This window comes from Heptranchias perlo, chromosome 5 (assembly GCF_035084215.1).
Source record: "Heptranchias perlo isolate sHepPer1 chromosome 5, sHepPer1.hap1, whole genome shotgun sequence".
Lineage (NCBI taxonomy): Eukaryota > Metazoa > Chordata > Chondrichthyes > Hexanchiformes > Hexanchidae > Heptranchias > Heptranchias perlo.
Window position 1 is genome coordinate 89,569,408 of NC_090329.1, and position 20,615 is coordinate 89,590,022.

At 43.1% G+C, this 20,615-nt stretch overlaps 1 protein-coding gene across 3 annotated transcripts in view; it reads left to right on the top strand.

Moving 5' to 3' along the window:
- The window catches only part of snap91a (synaptosome associated protein 91a), a 237,765-nt gene that overhangs the window by 196,609 nt on the left and 20,541 nt on the right, over positions 1-20,615 (top strand). For 2 of the 3 annotated variants that reach the window (XM_067984782.1, XM_067984783.1), the window contains 2 exons: positions 10,057-10,182; positions 11,737-11,886. In XM_067984782.1, the coding sequence (XP_067840883.1) occupies positions 10,057-10,182; positions 11,737-11,886 (276 nt within the window). Of the gene's footprint in view, positions 1-179; positions 264-452; positions 525-4,255; positions 4,340-9,516; positions 9,601-10,056; positions 10,183-11,736; positions 11,887-20,615 lie in introns of all 3 variants that reach the window. The other variant, XM_067984781.1, reaches the window with a different exon arrangement.

Here is a 20,615-nt window from a genome sequence, read left to right on the forward strand (position 1 = left end):
ATAGTAAACTCGCTGCAAACATACTTAAAACTTCCTTAGAACAAACTTGTATTATTCCTGCTCTGAGGTTAGTTTGTGTAATAGATTTGTTTGGTAAGTGTTCAAAGCAATATAAACTTTTTTACTGCAGAGATTTTATGTGGGGGAGGGGAATTAATGTCTCTTATCTTTGTTCTTAGATTTATTTGATTCTGTTACTGAACCAAATGCACCTACAACTCCCAAACCAGAAGCAACTCCTAGTGTAGACCTGTTTGCATCAGGTACAAAACAGGAAAATGTCCATTTCCCATCTGAAATCCTCAGACAACAAGAAAGACTTTAAATATTTTGTGTAATCTTTTGGAATCCATTTTAACTTTCAAAATGTGTATAAAGCCATTTTTTGGAAAGGGGAATAGTTTAGTTTTTAATTATTGTTGTTTACTTGCTTTCACTTTCCCTTTTTAAAGATGCTTTTTCAACCCCTTCTCGTGGGGCTTCCCCTTTGCCTGAAAGTAGTCTTACTGCTGATCTGTTATCCGGTGAGTCCTCCTTTTCTCTCTGAGCACATAAGATTGGCAACTGTGAAAGCTAAATTGGATTGTAACAGTGTCTTTGTATGAACAAAGCAGTTTTTTAAAAAAAAAAGTCTTGGATTTGGGATTGGGTGGTGCAGATGAGACCTAGGCTCAAAGTACAGCCTAGATTGATAGCTATAAAGGTCCAATGTGAAATGAATTTGGGGAATCCCCATCAAATTCCTGGTGAGGATGGATCCACAATACAAAAATGTTGTAACTTGAACTAAATTGGCAACAATGTTGATAGAGGCTCGAAGGTGGCTTAAATGGCAAGCAGAAAAGTGTGGAGGCTGTTCTTCTGATATTGAGGCACAGTGAAGAGAGTTCTATACTTAAGTATACTGACGTGGGAGAGTAGGATGCTCACACTGTGTATCTAAAGTGGAAAATGTGCCAATCCTCCAAGCTAATAATAACAAATTTCACTTTTTTACATTAAATGTGTAGCGAACTTGTTTTGCTTTTAGTTGACTTTAACTTTTCAGATTCTTAATCGAGAAGCTAAATTATAGTGAATACGCTTGACTTCGAACTCTTTGAAATAACGATTGAAAATGCTGGAAGCATCTGAAAAGAAAAAAAGAAGTTAATATTTTAGGTGTAGACCTTTGGTCAGGACTGGAAGAGAAGCACGCCCCTGAGCCAAACAAAAGGGAGAATAATAGGTAGAAGTCGAAGAAGTACTGATTATTGTCACAGATCAGTTAATGGGTTAATTGATGAGAGGTGAAAACTAGAGTGATAAATAAAGATGAGATAATTAAAAGACACTAAAAGAATAAAAGGATGTGAAAAGACCTTGGGAAAGATGCATGACAAAGAAACAAGAAATTGAGGAATATTAAAAGGCTAAAACTGAAAATGCAGTAAACATTGAATAAAACAGAAAATGTCGGAAATACACTGTCAGCACCCAAAAGGAGAAAAGACAGATCTCTTTCCCCCAAACTAACCCTAACAAAAAGTCTACATAGAACATGTCAACCCAGCTCTCTCCTGCTTCTCCCATACGCCAGTGGACCAAACGTGCATCCCATGCTAAGAAAACTAATGTGTGGAGTTGCTGAAGTCAATGTTCGGACCAAATGACTGAGGAAAACGGTGAGATACTGTTCCTGAAGCTTGCATTGAGCTTGATTGGAGCAGTGGAAGAAGCCAAAGACTAAGGTCAGAGTGATATGAGAAGGTGAGTTTGTGACCAGTCATGGAGAGGTTAGGATCACACTTTGAGACAGAATGGAAGTTTTTGGTAAATTGCTCACCCGATTTATGTTTCGGCTCCTCAATGTAGAGCGGACTACAAAATGAGCAGCAAATACAGTATACCAGTTTGTAGGAAATGTGTGTAAATTGCTGTCTCCAATGGCGGGTGTGTTTGGGGCCTTGGGCAGTGCAGTAGGGAGAGGTGAATGAACAGGTGTTACAGCTGTTGTAGTTGCATGATGAAGTGCCAAGGACAGCAGCTGGAAGTCAGGATAGTAGATTAATGAACAAGGATATCTGGAGAGGGGAAGAAATGCTTGGTGGTTATGATTATGCCATTGTTGGAGGAAGATGATCTGGTGAATGTGAAAGCTAACAAGGTAGGTGAGCACAAGGGGGCGGGCCCCTGTCATCATGAGAGGAGGGCGAGGCAATGAAAGTGAGATGGACGTGGGAAAACCTCAGCTAAAGAGAAAGCACATTTAAGACGTTCCTGTGCATAAAATTAAGTCAACAGAGCAAATAAGACAGAAACTAGAAGAAAGGTGTTCATGCTGTATAGAGAGCATACAGGATGAAGCATAATCAACGTAGTTGAATGTCTGTGGAAATCCTATTTCCGAAGTAAAAAGAGAAATCCATGCAAGGGAAGAGTCTATATATAGACTACGTAAAGTTGACTGAAGGGTTGAAATTGGATGCAAAGTGAATAAAATTCTTGAGTAAGAAATGGCACCGATGCAGTAATCAGAGTAAGGGTAGAATTTGAAGTGTTCCACATATCCGACAAAAGGACAAGCATAGTTGTGACCCATGCCAGTCTCCATAATGACACCTTTATGGGTGATAAAAAGTTCAGCCAAGCAGTAGATGAGCATGGAGGTGGTGGATGGACTCTAGCTGGGCTGCTCTTGAAGCAAGAAATGGAGAGCCTAGAGCTGAATGCTGGTGCAGGATGTGCGGAACAATTGTAAGTCCAGGAAAGGAGACAATGGGTGCTCAAGATCCTGAGAGCAGTGGAGGGCATCAAAAGACTGATGGAGTTAGACAGGTAGTGACTGGACAAGGGTGGGGTGGGGGAAGGGGAGGGGGTTGGAGAATGGAATCAAAATAAGAGGCGACTAGTTCAGTTGGATAGGAGCAGGCTGAAACAATAGGAACAACTTTATGAAATTGTACTCCTGGCTGGAAGGCTCACTTACTGGGAGCACGCATCGGGAAATCACAGGTGCACTCCCTGCGATTTTTCCAGCCATTAATTTTAATTGACATAAAATTATGGGCAATGCACCAACAATTTCGTATCAATGGTGACTCCGCACATAGTGTGTGCATTTGTCAAATCGGCCCTAATGGGTCTGCTGGGAAAGTCTTGTTTGTGTATCTTGTAGAAGGATTTGCCTTTGCTTTTTTATGCATCTTTTCCATGCCATTAACAATTTTCATGCCCTTTTTGTTAATGCCTTTTCAATACCTTACAGGGATCTTTATGTATAATCGACCAGTTTCCCCTCTTCCAGCTTCTCAAAAACCTGCTTGAGCATTCAACTCAGTAATTATGATGTGACTGGAGATGGCACTTCTGAATTTTAACTTCTTTTTCTCTTCAGACACCCCTCCACTTCCCCACCCGAACTATTTTTGTTTTGTTCAGAACCTTTAGGGGTCTCGCTTATCCTCCAGTTCTGACCAAAGGTCATACACCCAAATGTCAACCTGTCTTGCTTTTTCAGATGCTGATGGATTTCCAGTATTTTGTGTTTTTATTTCAGATTCCAGCATTTGCTGTTTGTTTTAAGTACAGAACTTTGAAGTATTTTAGTGTCACAAACTATGATTTAGATTTTAGTGAACTACAGATTTAGATTTTAATGCAAATGAGGAATTTGCCTGCTGTTAATGAATTTATTCATGTTCTTAATCATCGTATTTGCAAAGTTTCCCTACCATTAAAATCCTTCCTTCAGAAACTAAAGAAGTAAAAGAGTGTCCAAGCTTTGTGCCTTCATGGGCTGCTTCGGTACATACCATGGAGCCCCATGGGTCACCGATAAAATTTAAATCAATGTTCCCATTAATTTGTCTATTTCTAGCTTCAGAGACTAACAGATCTTAGTATTCTGATTTAGGATTTATCCACCAATGAGAAAACAGCACTAGAAACAATCCTTTTCAAACTTCGAGGCCCACAAAATTCAAACAGGATAAACCAGGGAGTAAGAAATATAAGTGCCAATAGACTTGAGTTGCCTGGTGTTTGTGGACTGGGTTTTGTGCAGACAGACTCATTTCAGCTATTTTACTTCTGTCATCTGGTGGGAAGTTGTAACCGAGGCATCATATATTGAAAACCATTGTACTTCAGAAATTATCTGACATGTACGCTCTATCTTTTGGGTTGTGTGCTTGGGTATAACTTATTGAGAAATCTCTTGTACTTCTGCTGCTGTTCACATATTATTTTCCTTTATATTTGCTGCCTGCTACAGTTGATGCATTTGTAGCACCACCACCGACAATCGGTGCCTCTCCTGCTAAATCAGAACCTTCAGCAGTACTTGATCTGTTTGGTGGTGGGTATACTTCTTCAGATTTCTTCCCAAGCTAAGCAGTCATTCAGCATTGTACTAGACTTTGCTGATGTTTAAAATTGAAATGACAGCATGGCTGAATATTGTGACAAGTGCAGTAGTGCTGTTCAAAATAACCAGTGTTTAGAAAAAGTAAAAATGCAGATAGATTTTCTCCCCATGTACAGTCCTTATCTACTATCAAAATCTACTGCAGTAACAGCTCAGCTGAGCTCTTGCTTATAGAACCATAGAAAAGATACAGCACAGAAGGGGGCCATTCGGCCCATCGTGTCCGCACCGGCTCAAAGAACAACCAGGCGCCCATTCTAATCCCACCTTCCAGCACCCAGTCCATAGCCCTGCAGCTTACAGCGCTTTAGGTGCGGGTCCAGATACTTTTTAAGAGTTGAGGGTCCCTGCCTCTACCACCAATTCGGGCAGCGAATTCCATACACCCACCACCCTCTGGGTAAAAATGTTTTTCCTTATGCCCCCTCTAATCCTTCCGCCAATCAGCTTAAATCTATGTCCTCTAGTTCTTGAACTCTCCGCTAGGGGAAACAGGTACTTCCTGTCTACTCCATCTGGGCCCTCATAATTTTGTACACCTCAGTCAAGTCACCGCTCGGCCTCCTCTGCTCCAAGGAAATCAACCCAACCCTATCCATTCTCTCCTTGTAGCTACAGTTTCCAAGCCCTGGCAACATTCTTGTAAATCTTCTCTGCACACTCTCCAGAGCAATTACTTCCTTCCTGTAATGTGGTGACCAGAACTGCGCACAATACTCCAGCTGTGGCCTTACCAACGTTTTATACAGTTCCATCATTACATCCCTGCTTTTGTATTCTATACCTCTGCTAATAACGGAGACCATTCCGTATGCCTTCTTCACAACCTTATCTACCTGTACTGCCGCCTTCGGGGACATGTGCACATGCGCTCCAAGGTCTCTCACTTCCTCTACCCCTTTCATATATTCCCGTTTACTGCGTATTCCCTTTTACTGTTTGCCCTCCCTAAGTGCATTACCTCACACTTCTCCAGGTTGAACTCCATTTGCCACTTTTCCGCCCACTCCACCAACCCATTGATATCTTCTTGGAGTCTTCAGCTTTCCTCTTCACTATCAACTACATGGTCAATTTTTGTGTCATCTGCAAATTTGCCAATCATGCCCCCTACATTCAAGTCAAAATCAATAATATATACCACAAACAGCAAGGGACCCAACACTGAACCCTGTGGCACACCACTGAAAACGGCTTTCCATTCGCAAAGACATCCATCGACTATTACCCTTTGTTTCCTGTTACTGTGCCAATTTTGGATCCAATTCGCCACATTTCCCTGTATCCCATGGGCTTTTACCCTTGACCAGTCTGCCATGTGGGACCTTGTCAAATGCCTTACTAAAATCCATGTAGACAACATCCACTGCACTACCCTCATCAATTCTCCTTGTCACTTCCTCAAAGAATTTAATCAGATTTGTAAGGCATGACTTTCCCTGAACAAATCCATGCTGATTATTCCCGATTAAACCATGCCTTTCCAAGTGACACTTTATCCTATCTCTCAATATTGTTTCTAATAGTTTGCCCACCACCGAGGTAAGACTGACCAGCCTATAATTGTTCAGGCTTTCCCTCATACCCTTTTAAACAATGGTACTATGTTTGCTGTCTTCGAGTCCTCCAGTACCTCCCCTGTATCTAGTGAGGATTGGAAAATGATCCTCAGAGCATCCGCTATTTCCTCCCTGGCTTCCTTCAATAGCCGAGGAAACAATCCATCTGGCCCTGGTGACTTATCAAGGATTCCAGTCCCTCTAGTATTTCCCCTCTTGTTGTGTTTACCTTATCCAACATCCCAGGTGTAGTGCTGAAGACTTGCACTCCAGAACTAGCTGTGCCTCTAGCCAAGCTGTTCCAGTACAGCTGCAACACTGGCATCTACCCGACAATGTGGAAATTTGCCCAGGTATGTCCTGTCCATAAAAAGCAGGACAAATCCAATCCGGCCAATTACCGCCCCATCAGTCTACTCTCAATCATCAGCAAAGTGATGGAAGGTGTCGTCGACAGTGCTATCAAGCGGCACTTACTCAACAATAACCTGCTCAATGATGCTCACTTTAGGTTCCGCCAGGACCACTCGGCTCCAGACTTCATTACAGCCTTGGTCCAAACGTGGACAAAAGAGCTGAATTCCAGAGGTGAGGTGAGAGTGACTGCGCTTGACATCAAGGCAGCATTTGACCGAGTGCACAGTGTTCAGTTCCATTCGCAACCCCTCAGATAATGAGGCAGTCCGTGCCCACATGCAGCAAGACCTGAACAACATCCAGGCTTGGGCTGATAAGTGGCAAGTAACATTTGCGCCAGACAAAAGCCAGGCAATGACCATCTCCAACAAGAGAGTCTAACCACCACCCCTTGATATTCAATGGCATAACCATCGCCAAATCTCCCATCAACATCCTGGGGGTCACCATTGACCAGAAACTTAACTGGACCAGCCATATAAATACTGTGGCTACAAGAGCAGGTCAGAGGCTGGGTATTCTGCGGTGAGTGACTCAACTCTTGTCTCCCCAATGCCTTTCTATCATCTACAAGGCACAAGTCAGGAGTGTGATGGAATACTCTCCACTTGCCTGGATGAGTGCAGCTCCAACAACACTCAAGAAGCTCGACGCCATCCAGGACAAAGCAGCCCGCTTGATTGGCACCCTAAACATTCTCTCCCTTCACCGGCGCACTGTAGCTGCAGTGTGTATCATCCACAGGATGCACTGCAGCAACTCGCCAAGGCTTCTTCGACAGCACCTCCCAAACCCACGACCTCTACCACCTAGAAGGACAAGAGCAGCAGGCAAATGGGAACAACACCACCTGCACATTCCCCTCCAAGTCACACACCATCCCGACTTGGAAATAACTCGCCGTTCCTTCATCGTCACTAGGTCAAAATCCTGGAACTCCCTTCCTAACAGCACTGTGGGTGAACCTTCACCACACGGACTGCAGCGGTTCAAGAAGATGGCTCACCACCACCTTCTCGAGGGCAATTAGGGATGGGCAATAAATGCTGGCCTCGCCAGCGACGCCCACATCCCATGAACGAATAAAAAAAATCCAATCTTTCACACCTCTCCCCTTTAACTACTATGTCCAGATCATCCCTTTCCTTTGTGAATACAGAGACAAAATATTCATTCAACGCCCTACCCACATCCTCTGCTTCTGCACACAAGCTCTCCTTATCCCTGATAGGTCCCACCTTTTCCTTAGCTATTCTCTTGTTCTTAATGTACTGATAAAACATCTTTGGGTTTTCTTTAACCTTACGAGCTAATATTTTTTCATGCCCTCTCTTTGCTTTCCTTTTTTACGTCATCCCTGTACTTTCTATACTCCCCTAGGCTTTCTGCAGTATTTAGTTTTCTGACAGTCATAAGGTTTCTTTTTCTGCTTTATCTTGCCCCTTATATTTCTAGACAACCGGGGAGCTCTAAATTTGGTAGTGCCACCCTTTTTCTTTGAGGGAACGTGTCTGCATTGTACCTGTAGAATTTCACTTTTTAGTGACTCCCACTGGTTTGCCACTGATTTCTCTTCAAATAGTTGTGAGCAGTCCACTTCTGCCAAATCACCTTAGTTCTGTAAAATTTGCCTTCCCCCCCCAATTTAAAACGTTTACTCCTGATTTAACTCTGTCCTTTTCCATAATAATGCTAAAACCAACCGAATTGTGGTCACTATACCCAGTGTCACTTCACCCACTTGCCCGTCTTCATTTTCCAAACTAAATCTAGAATTGCATCTCCTCTTGTTGGGCTTGTCATGTACTGGCTAAAAAAGTTCTCCTGGACACCGATCAAGAATTTTGTGCCCACTGTGCCCCTCACACTGTTTGAATCCCAGTTGATGTTAGGGTAGTTGAAGTCCCCTACTATTATTGGCCTCTTATTTTTGCACTCAGAAGCTTGCCTACATATTTGTTCTTGTATCTCCCTTTTGCTATTCGGGGGTCTATAGTGCACTCCTAGTAGTGTGACTGCCCCTTTTTTTTATTTCTTAGCTCAACCCATATGGTCTCGATTGATGATCCATTTAGCATATCATCCCTTCTCAACTGTAATTGACTCTTTAACCAATAATGCTACCACCCCTCATTTTTTATCACCCACTCTATCCTGCCTGAAAACTCTATATCCAGGGATATTGAGCTGCCAATTATCCCCCTCTTTGAGCCAAGTTTCCACTATAGCAATGATATGCTGCCATGTGTCTATCTGTACCCTTAGCTCATCTACTTTGTTTGTAATACTCCTTGCATTGAAGTATATACTCTTTAACCCCATCAAATTCCTGTGCTGAACACTATTTAACCTTTGCATCTTTTGCCTTTGAGTTACTAACTACCTCACTAACTGCTCTTCTACTTCCCGTTTCCTGGTCTGAATTTGTCCTATTTGTACCTGCCCTTTAGTTCCCATCCCCTGCCATACTAGTTTAAACCCTCCCCAACAGAACTAGCAAATGCCCCATGATGATATTGGTCCCGGTTCTGCTTGGGTGCAACCCGTCCAGCTTGTACAGTTCCCGCCTTTCCCAGAATTGGTCCCAATGCCTCAGGAATTTAAACCCCTCCCTCCTACACCATCTCTCAAGCCACGCATTCATCTGGTCTATTCTCCTATTTCTGCTCTCGATAGCACGTGGCACTGGGAGTAATCCTGAGATTACTACCTTAGAGGTCCTGCTTTTTAATTTATTTCCTAACTTCCAATATTCTGCTTGCAGGACCTCATCCCTTTTTTGTTACCAATGTCGCTTTCACTGAATGAAATATAGTTCAACACCAGCATTTTAAACTGTGGCTCTTAAGTAAATGAAATAAATTGTCTAATTCATTTAGATAGCATGAGATACAGAAATATTTGATATACTCTGATTATCCTTATGAATTGAGGTTGAAATTACCTTTAATATTATATCCATTGTTAAGCCTATTAAACTTTACATTTGAACTTATCCTTTGTATAAGCTTGCTTCCCTCATATTTCAATGGGAAGCCATGTGTAAAAAAATTCTGATGCTTGTGGAAACCAATTGGACTAAGTTTGGTGCTTTCTTCACTTTTGTGCTGCATTTTTGGATCACAATACTAGATGTTTTTGGCAGCTCTGCTCCCGAGTCTCAGCCTGCCACTCAGGCTATTTCCAGTTCATCTGCTTCATCGGACTTACTAGCTGGTAACTGACTTTTATTTTAATTGTGGCAGGGGAGGGGAGAAGACAGGCTACTGAAAAATATTCCTTCACCTTGGAAGTATCCGTGCATATATTTGTATTAATTATCTGAATAATTTTAGTAGTAATGCCTGCTTTCCTTGATTTGAAGCTTACTTGTAACTATTGTAGTTTTGTGAGATATTATATTACATGAAAATTTACTGCATTAGGTAGATGCAGTTGAAAGACCGGCATAACATTGTATTGTCTCAGTATTATGTAACTGCAATCAGGATTATATTCACTCTACCTTATCCACACTGTTGGTTTTAGAACTGTCCAAACTTGCACTCTGTTCAGCTTTTCACAAGAATTCTTCCTAGAGGAGGCATAAGCACTCCAACATCATCCATAATCGAAAAGGACATTATAAAAGCAATGCTAAATATTTGAAATGTTGTTATCTGTTTCTCTAAGGCTTTGGAAATGCATTTATGGCAACACCAACTACACCAAAACCTGCAGTCCAGAATAACGTTTTGCAGCCTGACTTTGAAGCAGCATTTGGTATGACAACCACAAGTAACACTTTTGATTCATCAGGTAAAGGAAAGAAAATAAATATCTTTCTTTCGAAGAAGTGGGAGAAAAAATGGCTTGAGAATTTACCACTTTTGACTATAACTTCAATAAATCAAAATAAAATAAACTGACCTGTTCAGAATTTAAATGGAATGCAAATACACCTCCTGTTTATTCAGCACTACCTCAAAGGCAAAAAAAATTCCATTTTAAATCTTCAACTGTTTTTTGGGGTGGCTTCAAAGTTGTAATAAAGGAAAGATCTTTAGTTCACTTGCCAGTTTGTCACCAGTGGGTGACTAAGTGCACACCTGAATATTCATGAGGAACATTTTACTCCACCTCGCAGAATTATAATGTACTAAATTATATTTTAATATAGTATTGAAGGATCTTTTTTAGTTCTCAATGCTTGTAAATTACATTGTCTAATTTTTCATGACATAGAATACAAAATGTGAAACTGGTCAGTAATACATTTTATTTCTTTGCTCCTTTGAGTATTATGGTGGGATTTTTGTACCATGTTTTTAAAAAATAAGCTTAATTTTAAAGAATATTGCTGTTTAAAAGAAAATTTGACTTCTTCCAATACATCCTTACAACCAGTGTTCGTTAGGTACTTGAGGGATTAAGTTAGTTTAGTAGATAAATGACAATTGAGATTTCCTAAATTGTGGCTTTTTTGTGTGGCAAAGCTGTATGAATGCTTGGGTGAGTTCTTGCAGATTCTAGTTGTAACAAATACAGCTATGTAGTGAAAGCCCTTTTACTTTAAGCAAAGTGTGCAACATTTGCCAGGCTGCATTATTGCTTAACCAGCATTAAATTCTGCATGACTTGCTTCTGCTGTAAAGAATAAATTTGAGGTGCAACTGTTGCTGTTCAGTATTGAGCCAAAGCTTTCAGTTCTTAACAGTGCTATCATATTTTATTTCTCTTCCATTTCACACCATCAACGTTGGCTCGTTGCTTGATGCGATTTCATTATTGGTGAGTTTTTGCCTTAATTGTGACTTGGCTTAATTTATACTGTGGTGAAATATTATATGCTTGTTGCACTGTTGCTACGTTGTATGCATACATTTTTTTTTTATTGAACTGACTAACAGAGTGGCATACTCTGTTCTTGTAAGATGCTTTTTAAAATTCAAATTAACATTAAAATTTCAAACCAATGCCAGGCTACCTTTTTTGCACTGATGCTATCAGAATGACACTAAATCGAGTCTAATCTAAGCTTAAATTAGTCAGAACATCCATTATAATTTATCTTTCAGCCCCAAAAGTTCAAGGAGAGATGCTTTGATTGGTGTATCCATCTTATGCTTAGGTGTAGTGCACAGTGCATAATTATAGTGTTCCCAAAAGACAAGTATTTTTAAATTGTAAGAGATTATAGTACATATTTATTATTTCTGTGATTGGTTTACTATGTAGCCTTAACATGGTTCAGGTAAGCTTACAGGATTGTACAATATGTAAGTGGTAGAGCAAAAAGGAATCATATTTATAGATACAGTTCTACTGAGATTGCCACTCCTGTATGTTAATCCTTTCTTTTTATTGCCAAAGATTTTGATGGATTAGGTGATCTTCTTATGCCCACTGTGACATCGCAGAATCAAGCAATACTTTCAGGAATGCCAACAGCAAGTGGAACACAGCAGTCAACAAAAGGCCTGGGGAGTGATCTTGATTCGTCCCTTGCAAATCTCGTAGGAAGTAAGTTGATTTTTTTAGAATAGCGTTCGCAAAACTTTCATTGGCACTGTTGTGCTTTGTACAATCCAACTTGTCTTAGTAGTGAACTACTTATTAGATCACTTGATCTAAGTTGTGAGCTCTCATGAGCACATCAGTAACATCTGAAACTGTGTGACTTTGCACAAATAATTCTTCCTACAGACGATGCTGGATAACGGGTTACTGACGATGGTGGTTAGAATCTGAAATTGCAAGAAGCTGGAGGCTGCTGAACGTCTTACATAGTTCATTATTGCAAAGATATTTGTCAAATGAGCTCAACTGTCTGTAGGAGTATGTAAAACAGCCAAGCATAGATAGGATTTGAGAGAAAATTGGAAAACAGATTTTTCCAATTATTGATTGAATATAAATTTGTGAGTAACGCCTAATTGAGTACAGTGACCAAAATGCGATAAGGTTAGGCTAGGTCGATAGGCAGAGTGGTGACAGATGTGGTTTAATATGAATACATTTTATTCTAATACTATTTTAAGTCATGCGATTAGGCAGAAGAAGTGAAAATGTGGATTAATATGTTGTGTATATGGACTTTCAAAAGGCTTTTGATAAAGTGCCACATAATAGACTTTTTAGCAAAATTGAAGCCCATGGGATTAAAGGGGCAGTGGTAATGAAGACATGAAATTGTCTAAGAGACAGAAAGTGGTGGTGAACGATCGTTTATCAGACTGGGTGGGGGCGGGGGGGAGTATACAGTGGTGTCCCCCAGGAGTTGGTATTAATACCCTTTTGATATATTCTTTTTGATTTTTATATTAATGACCTGGATATATATTATTGGATATATATTAATGACCTGGACTTCATTATAGGAAACATAATATTGAAGTTTGCAGATGAGACAAAATGTGGAAATGTAGTAAACGGAAGGAGGATAGTAACAGACTTCAGGAGGACATAGACTGGTGAAATGGGAAGGCACATGGCAGATGAAATTTAATGCAGAGAAGTGTGAAGTGATGCATTTTGGTAGGAAGAATGAGGAGTGGCAATATAAACTAAATCATACAATTTTAAAAGGAGTGCAGGAACCAAGAGACCTGGGGTGCATGTACACAAATCTTTGAAGGTGGTACGACAAGTTGGTAAGGCTATTAAAAAAGCATATGAGATCCTTGGCTTTATAAATAGAGGCATAGGGTACAAAAGCAAGGAAATTATGCTGAACCTTTAAATCACTGGTTAGGCCCCAGCTGGAATATTGTGTCCATTTCTGGGTACCACACTTTAGGAAGGATGCTAAGGCCCTAGAGAGGATGCATGAGAGATTCACTAGAATGGTACCAGGAATGAGGGACTTCAGTTATGTGGAAATACTGGAGGAGTGAGGGTTGTTCTCCTTAGAGCAGAGAAGGTTAAGGGGAGATTTGATAGAGCTGTTCAAAATCATGATAGAGTAAATAAAGAGAAACTGTTTCCAGTGGCGGAAGTGTCAGTAACCAGAGGACAGAGATTTAAGGTAATTGGCACAAAAAAAACAGGCAACATGAAAGCATTTTTTTAATGCAGAGAGTTGTTATGATCTGGAATGCACTACCTGAAAGGGTGGTGGAAGCAGATTCAATAGCAACTTTCAAAAGGGAATTGGATAAATACGAAGGGGAAAAATTTGCAGAGCTATGGGGAAAGAGCAGGGTGAGACTAATTGGATAGGCCTTCCAAAGAGCCGGCACAGGCAAGATGGGACGAATAGCCTCCTTCCGTGCTGTACTTACCATATATCAATCTATGATTGCCTGACTTTCCCAATCCCAAAAAATATTAGGAACCTTTATAAGAGGCCATCCAGTTAAGCTCATGAGTCAGTTGAAAGAACTGTACTCTGACTTAGTATGAAGTCCATTGCTCCAACTGGTCGAGAAGAGGAGGGTGAACTGGGCTAGTGGTGCAGTAAGTGTTGTCATTGCTCAGTTTGTAATGCATTCACTTTGAAGTTGGTAGGTTGTGGGTTCAAGCTCTGCTCCAAGACTTCAGCCTATATCTAGGCTGACACTTCACATGCAGTACTTTTTTATTCGTTCATGGGATGTGGGCGTCACTGGTAAAGCCAGCATTTATTGCCCATCCCTAATTGCCCTTGAGAAGGTATTGGTGAGCCACCTTCTTGAACCACTGCAGACCGTGTGGTGAAGGTTCCCCCATAGTGCTGTTAGGTAGGGAGCGCCAGGATTTTGACCCAGCAACGATGAAGGAATGGCGATATATTTCCAAGTCGGGATGGTGTGTGACTTGGAGGGGAACGTGCAGGTGGTATTGGTCCCATGTGCCTGCTGCACTTGTCCTTCCAGGTGGTAGAGGTCGCGGGTTTGGGAGGTGCTGTCAAGGCAGCCTTGACGAGTTGCTGCAGTGCATCCTGTGGATGGGACACTCTGCAGCCACAGTGCGCCGGTGGTGGAGGCAGTGAATGTTTAGGGTGGTGGATGGGGTGCCAATCAAGCGGGCTGCTTGTCCTGGATGGTGTCGAGCTTCTTGAGTGTTATTGGAGCTGCACTCATCCAGGCAAGTGGAGTGTATTACATCACGCTCCTGACTTGTGTCTTGTGGATGGTGGAAAGGCTTTGGGGAGACGATATGAGTCACTCGCCGCAGAATACCCAACCTCTGATCTGCTCTTGTAGCCACAGTATTTATGTGGCTGGTCCAGTTAGGTTTCCGGTCAGTGGTGACTCCCCAGGATGTTGATGGTAGGGGATTTGGCGATGGTAATGCCGTTGAATGTCAAGGGGAGGTGGTTAGACTCTCTCTTGTTGGAGATGGTCATTGCCTGGCTTTTGTCTGGCGTGAATGTTACTTGCCATTTATCAGCTCAAGTCTGGATGTTGTCCAGGTCTTGCTGCGTGCGGGCATGGACTGCTTCGTTATCTGAGGGGTTGTGAATGGAACTGAACACTCTGCAATCATCAGTGAACATCCCCATTTCTGACCTTTATGATGGAGGGAAAGCCGCTGATGAAGCAGCTGAAGATGGTTGGGCCTAGGACACTCCTGCAGCGATATCCTGCGGCTGAAGTGATTGGCCTCCAAAAACCACTACCATCTTCCTTTGTGCTAGGTATGACTCCAGCCGCTGGAGAGTTTTCCCCCTGATTCCCATTGACTTCAATTTTACTGGGGCTCCTTGGTGCCACACTTGGTCAAATGCTGCCTTGATGTCAAGGGCAGCCACTCTCACCTCACCTCCTGGAATTCAGCTCTTCTGTCCATGTTTGGACCAAGGCTGTAATGAGGTCTGGAGCTGAGTGGTCCTGGCGGAACCCAAACTGAGCATCGTTGAGCAGGTTATTGGTGAGTAAGTGCTGCTTGATAGTACTGTCGACGACACCTTCCATCACTTTGCTGTTGGTTTGAGTGTAGACTGATGGGGCAGTAATTGGCCGGATTGGATTTGTCCTGCTTTTTGTGGACAGGACATACCTTGGCAATTTTCCACATTGTTGGATAGATGCCTGTGTTGTAGCTGTACTGGAACAGCTTGGCTAGAGGTGCAGCTAGTTCTGGAGCACGAGTCTTCCGCACGACAGCTGGGATGTTTTCGGGGCTAGTGCACTCGGCCGTTTCTTGATATCACGTTGAGTGAATCGAATTGGCCAAAGACTGGCTTCTCTGATGGTGGGGATATCGGGAGGAGGCTGAGATGGTTCATCCACTTGGCACTTCTGGCTGAAGATGGTTGCAAACGCTTCAGCCTTGTCTTTTGCACTCACGTGCTGGACTTTTCCATTGTTGAGAATGGGAATGTTTACAAAGCCTCCTCCTCCAAGTTGTTTAATTGTCCACCACCATTTACGACTGGATGTGGCAGGACTGCAGAGCTTTGATCTGATCTGTTAGTTGTGGAATCGCTTATCTCTGTCTATAGCATGTTGCTTCCGCTGTTCAGCATACATGTAGTCCTGAGTTGTCGCTTCACCAGGTTGGCACCTCATTTTTAGGTATGCCTGGTGCTGCTCCTGGCTCTTCTCACTCCTCATTGAACCAGGGTTGATCCCCCCCCTGGCTTGTTGGTAATGGTAGAGTGAGGAATATGCCAGGCCATGAGGTTACAGATTGTGCTGGAATACAATTCTGCTGCTGCTAATGGTCCACAGCGCCTCATGGATGCCCAGTTTTGAGCTGCTAGATCTGTTCTGAATCTATCCCATTTAGCATGGTAGTGCCACACAACACGTTGGATGGTGTCCTCAGTGTGAAGACGGGACTTCATCTCCACAAGGACTGTGCGGTGGTCACTCCTACCAATACTGTCATGAACAGATGCATCTGCGACAGGTAGATTGGTGAGGATGAGGCCAAGTGTGTTTTTCCCTCGTGTTAGTTCGCTCACCACCTGCTGCAGGCCCAGTCTGGCGGCTATGTCCTTCAGGACTCGGCCAGCTTGGTCAGTCATGGTGCTACTGTGCCACTCTTGGTGATGGACATTGAAGTCCCCCACCTAGAGTACATTCTGTACCCTTGCTACCCTCAGTGCTTCCTCCAAGTGGTGCTCAACATGGAGGAGGACTGATTCATCAGCTGAGGGAGGGCGGTAGGTGGTAATCAGCAGAAGGTTTCCTTGCCCATGTTTGATCTGATGCCATGAGATTTCATGGGGTCCGGAGTCAATGTTGAAGACTCCCAGGGCCACTCTCTCCTGCCTGTATATCACTGTACCACCACCTCTGGTGGGTCTGTCCTGCCGGTGGGACAGGACATACCCAGGGATGGTGATGGAGGAGTCTGGGACGTTGGCGGAAAGGTATGATTCTGTGAATACGGCTATGTCAGGCTGTTGCTTGTCTAGTCTGTGGGACAGCTCTCCCAATTTTGGCACAAGTCCCCAGATGTTAGTGAGGAGGACTTTGTAGGGTAGACTGGGCTTGGATTGCCTTTGTCGTGTACGGTGCCTAGTGGTCTGTTGCCGGGTGGTCCGTCCAGTTTTATTCTTATTATGCTTTTTGTAGCGGGATTGTACAACTGAGTGGCTTGCTAGGCCATTTCAGAGGGCTGTTAAGAATCAGCCACATTGCTATGGTTCTGGAGTCACACATAGGCCAGCCCAGGTAAGCACGGCAGGTTTCCTTCCCTAAAGGACATTAGTGAACCAGATGGGTTTGTACGACAATCCGATGTACTAATGGAGAGCTGCATGTTTAAAGTTGTCTCTTTCAGATGAGCTATTAAGCTGAAGCTCCATTTGCCTGCTCAGGTGGGAGTAAAAGATTATGTGGCACTATTAGAAGAGCAGGGATTCTTCTGGCAGATATTCCTCCTTCAATCTACAGCACCAAAAACAGATTCACTGGTCATGGATTTCATTTGCTTTGTGTGGAATTTTACTTTGCGCAAATTGGCTGTCACGTTCACGTACACGTCTATTCAATGTCTGTGAAGTGCTTTGGAAATGGGTGACCGCCAGGCAGAGTAAAAGGACTCGGGAGAAATAGCATGAGTCCCCTGGGGCCATCTCCCTCTCAAACAGCTTTGGATACTGTTGGGGGAGATGGCTTATCAGGGGAAAGCAGCAAGAGCCAAGTTCGTGGCACCAGCAGGGGAGAATTCAGAGTGGCAGGGCTATATTGATAGGGGATTCAATTGTAAGGGGAACAGATAGGCGTTTCTGCAGCCGCAAACGTGATTCCAGGATGGTATGTTGCCTCCCTGGTGCTAGGTCAAGGATGTCACGGAGCGGCTGCAGGGCATTCTGGAGGGGGAAGGTGAACAGCCAGTGGTCGTGGTCCATATCGGTACCAACGACACAGGTTTACAAAAAAAGGGATGAGGTCCTGCAAGGTGAACGGCATTACCATCGCCGAATCCCCCACCATCAACATCCTGGGGGTCATCATTGACCAGAAACTTAACTGGACCAGCCATATAAATACTGTGGCTACAAGAGCAGGTCAGAGGCTGGGTATTCTGCGGCGAGTGACTCCCCGAAGCCTTTCCACTATCGACAAGGCACAAGTCAGGAGTGTGATGGAATACTCTCCACTTGCCTGGATGAGTGCAGCTCCAACAACACTCTAGAAGCTCAACACCATCCAAGATAAAGCAGCCCGCTTGATTGGCACCCCATCCACCACCCTAAACATTCACTTCCTTCACCACCGGCGCATAGTGGCTGCAGTGTGTACCATCCACAGGATGCACTGCAGCAACTCGCCAAGGCTTCTTCGACAGCACCTCCCAAAGCCGCGACCTCTGCCACCTAGAAGGACAAGAGCAGCAGGCGCATGGGAACAACACCACCTGCACGTTCCCCTCCAAGTCACACACCATCCCGACTTGGAAATATATCGCCATTCCTTCATTGTCGCTGGGTCAAAATCCAGGAACTCCCTTCCGAACAGCACTGTGGGAGAACCGTCACCACATGGATTGCAGCGGTTCAAGAAGGTGGCTCACCACTACCTTCTCGAGGGCAATTAGGGATGGGCAATAAATGCAGGCCTCGCCAGCGACGCCCACATCCCATGAACTAATTTTTAAAAAATTTAAGGAGTTAGGAGATTAACTAAAAAGCAGGACCTCAAAGGTAGTGATCTCAGGATTACTACCAGTGCCATGTGCTAGTGAGTATAGGAACAGGAGAATAGACCAGATGAATGCATGGCTGCAGGGACGGTATAGGAGGGAGGGATTTAGATTCCTGGGACATTGGGACCGGTTCTGGGGAAGGTGGGACCTGTTCAAGCGGGACGGGTTACATCCAAGCAGGACCGGGATCGATATCCTCGCTTAGGTGTTTGCTAGAGCTGTTGGGGAAGGTTTAAACTAGAATGACAGGGGGATGGGAGACAGAGGAGGGGGAAACCAGGATAAAAACAAAAGACAGAAAGGGAAGAAGCAATAATGGACGGCAGAGAAAACAAGGGCGAAAAATAAATAGGGCCGTAGTGCAAAATAAAACTAAGATGACTAGCAGTCTTAAAAAGACAAGTCTAAAGGTATTGTGTCTTGATGTGCGGAGCATTCGCAATAAGGTAGACGAATTAACAGCGCAGATAGATATTAACGGTTATGATATAGTTGCGATTACAGAGACATGGCTGCAGGGTGACCAAGGAAGGGAACTGAACATCCAGGGGTATTCAATATTTCGGAAGGACAGGCAAAAAGGGAAAGGAGGTGGGGTAGCGTCGTTTGTTAGTAAAGGAGGAAATCATTGCAATAGTGAGGAAGGATATTGGCTCGGAAAATCACGATGTGGAATCTGTATGGGTGGAGCTAAGAAACACCAAAGGGCAGAAAATGTTGGTGGGGGTTGTCTATAGGCTCCCAAACAGTAGTGGAAATGTAGGGGAGGCATTAAACATGAAATTAGAGATGCATGCAAGAAGGGTACAACTATGATCATGGGTGACTTTAATCTACATATAGATTGGTCAAACCAAATTAGCAATAATACTGTGAGGGAGGAATTCCTGGAGTGTGTATGTGATGGTTTTCTAGACCAACACGTTGAGGAGCCAACCAGAGAACAGGCTATCCTAGACTGGATATTGTGCAATGAGAAAGGATTAATTAACAATCTTGTTGTGCGGGGTCCCTTAGGGAAGAGCGACCATAACATGATAGAATTCCTCATTAAGATGGAGAGTGAAGTAGTTGAATCCGAAACTAGGGTCTTGAATCTAAATGAAGGAAATTACGAAAGTATGAGGTGCGAGTTGGCTATGATAGATTGGGGAACTTTACTAAAAAGGATAACGGTGGATAGGCAATGGCTAATATTTAAAGAACGTGTGCAGGAATTACAACAATTATTAATTCCTGTCTGGCACAAAAATAAAACAGGGAAGGTGACTCAACCGTGGCTCACAAAAGAAATTAGGGATAGTATTAGATCCAAAGAGGAGACATATAAAATTGCCAGAAAAAGTGACAAGCCTGAGGATTGGGAGCAGTTCAGAATTCAGCATAGGAAGACAAAAAGATTGATTTTAAGAGGGGAAAAATAGAGTATGAGAGTAAGCTAGCAGGGAACATAAAAACTGACGGTAAAAGCTTCTATAAATATGTCAAGAGAAAAAGATTAGTGAAGACAAATGTAGGTCCCTTACAGTCAGAAATGGGGGAAATTATAATGGGGAACAAAGAAATGGCAGAACAGTTAAACACATACTTTGGTTCTGTCTTCACAAAGGAAGACACAAATAACCTCCCAGAAATGTTAGGGAACCAAGGGTCTAGTGAGAGGGAGAAACTGAAGGAAACCAGTATTAGTTTTTTTTTTAAAAAGTGCTCGGGAAATTAATGGGGCTAAAGGCTGACAAATCCCCAAGGCCTGATAATCTGCATCCCAGAGTACTAAAGGAAGTGGCCCTGGAAATAGTGGATGCATTGGTGATCATCTTCCAAAATTCTATAGACTCTGGAACAGTTCCCACAGATTGGAGGGTGGCAAATGTAACCCCACTATTTAAAAAAGGAGGGAGAGAAAAAACAGGGAATTACAGACCAATTAGCCTAACATCGGTCGTGGGGAAAATGCTATAGTATTATCAAAGATGTGATAACAGAACACTTGGAGGGCATTAGCGGGATTGGACAAAGTCAGCATGGGTTTATGAAAGGGAAATCATGCTTAACAAATCTACTGGAGTTTTTTGAGGATGCAACTAGTAGAATAGATAGGGGAGAACCAGTGGATGTGGTGTATTTGGATTTTCAGAAGGCTTTTGATAAGGTCCCACACAAGAGGT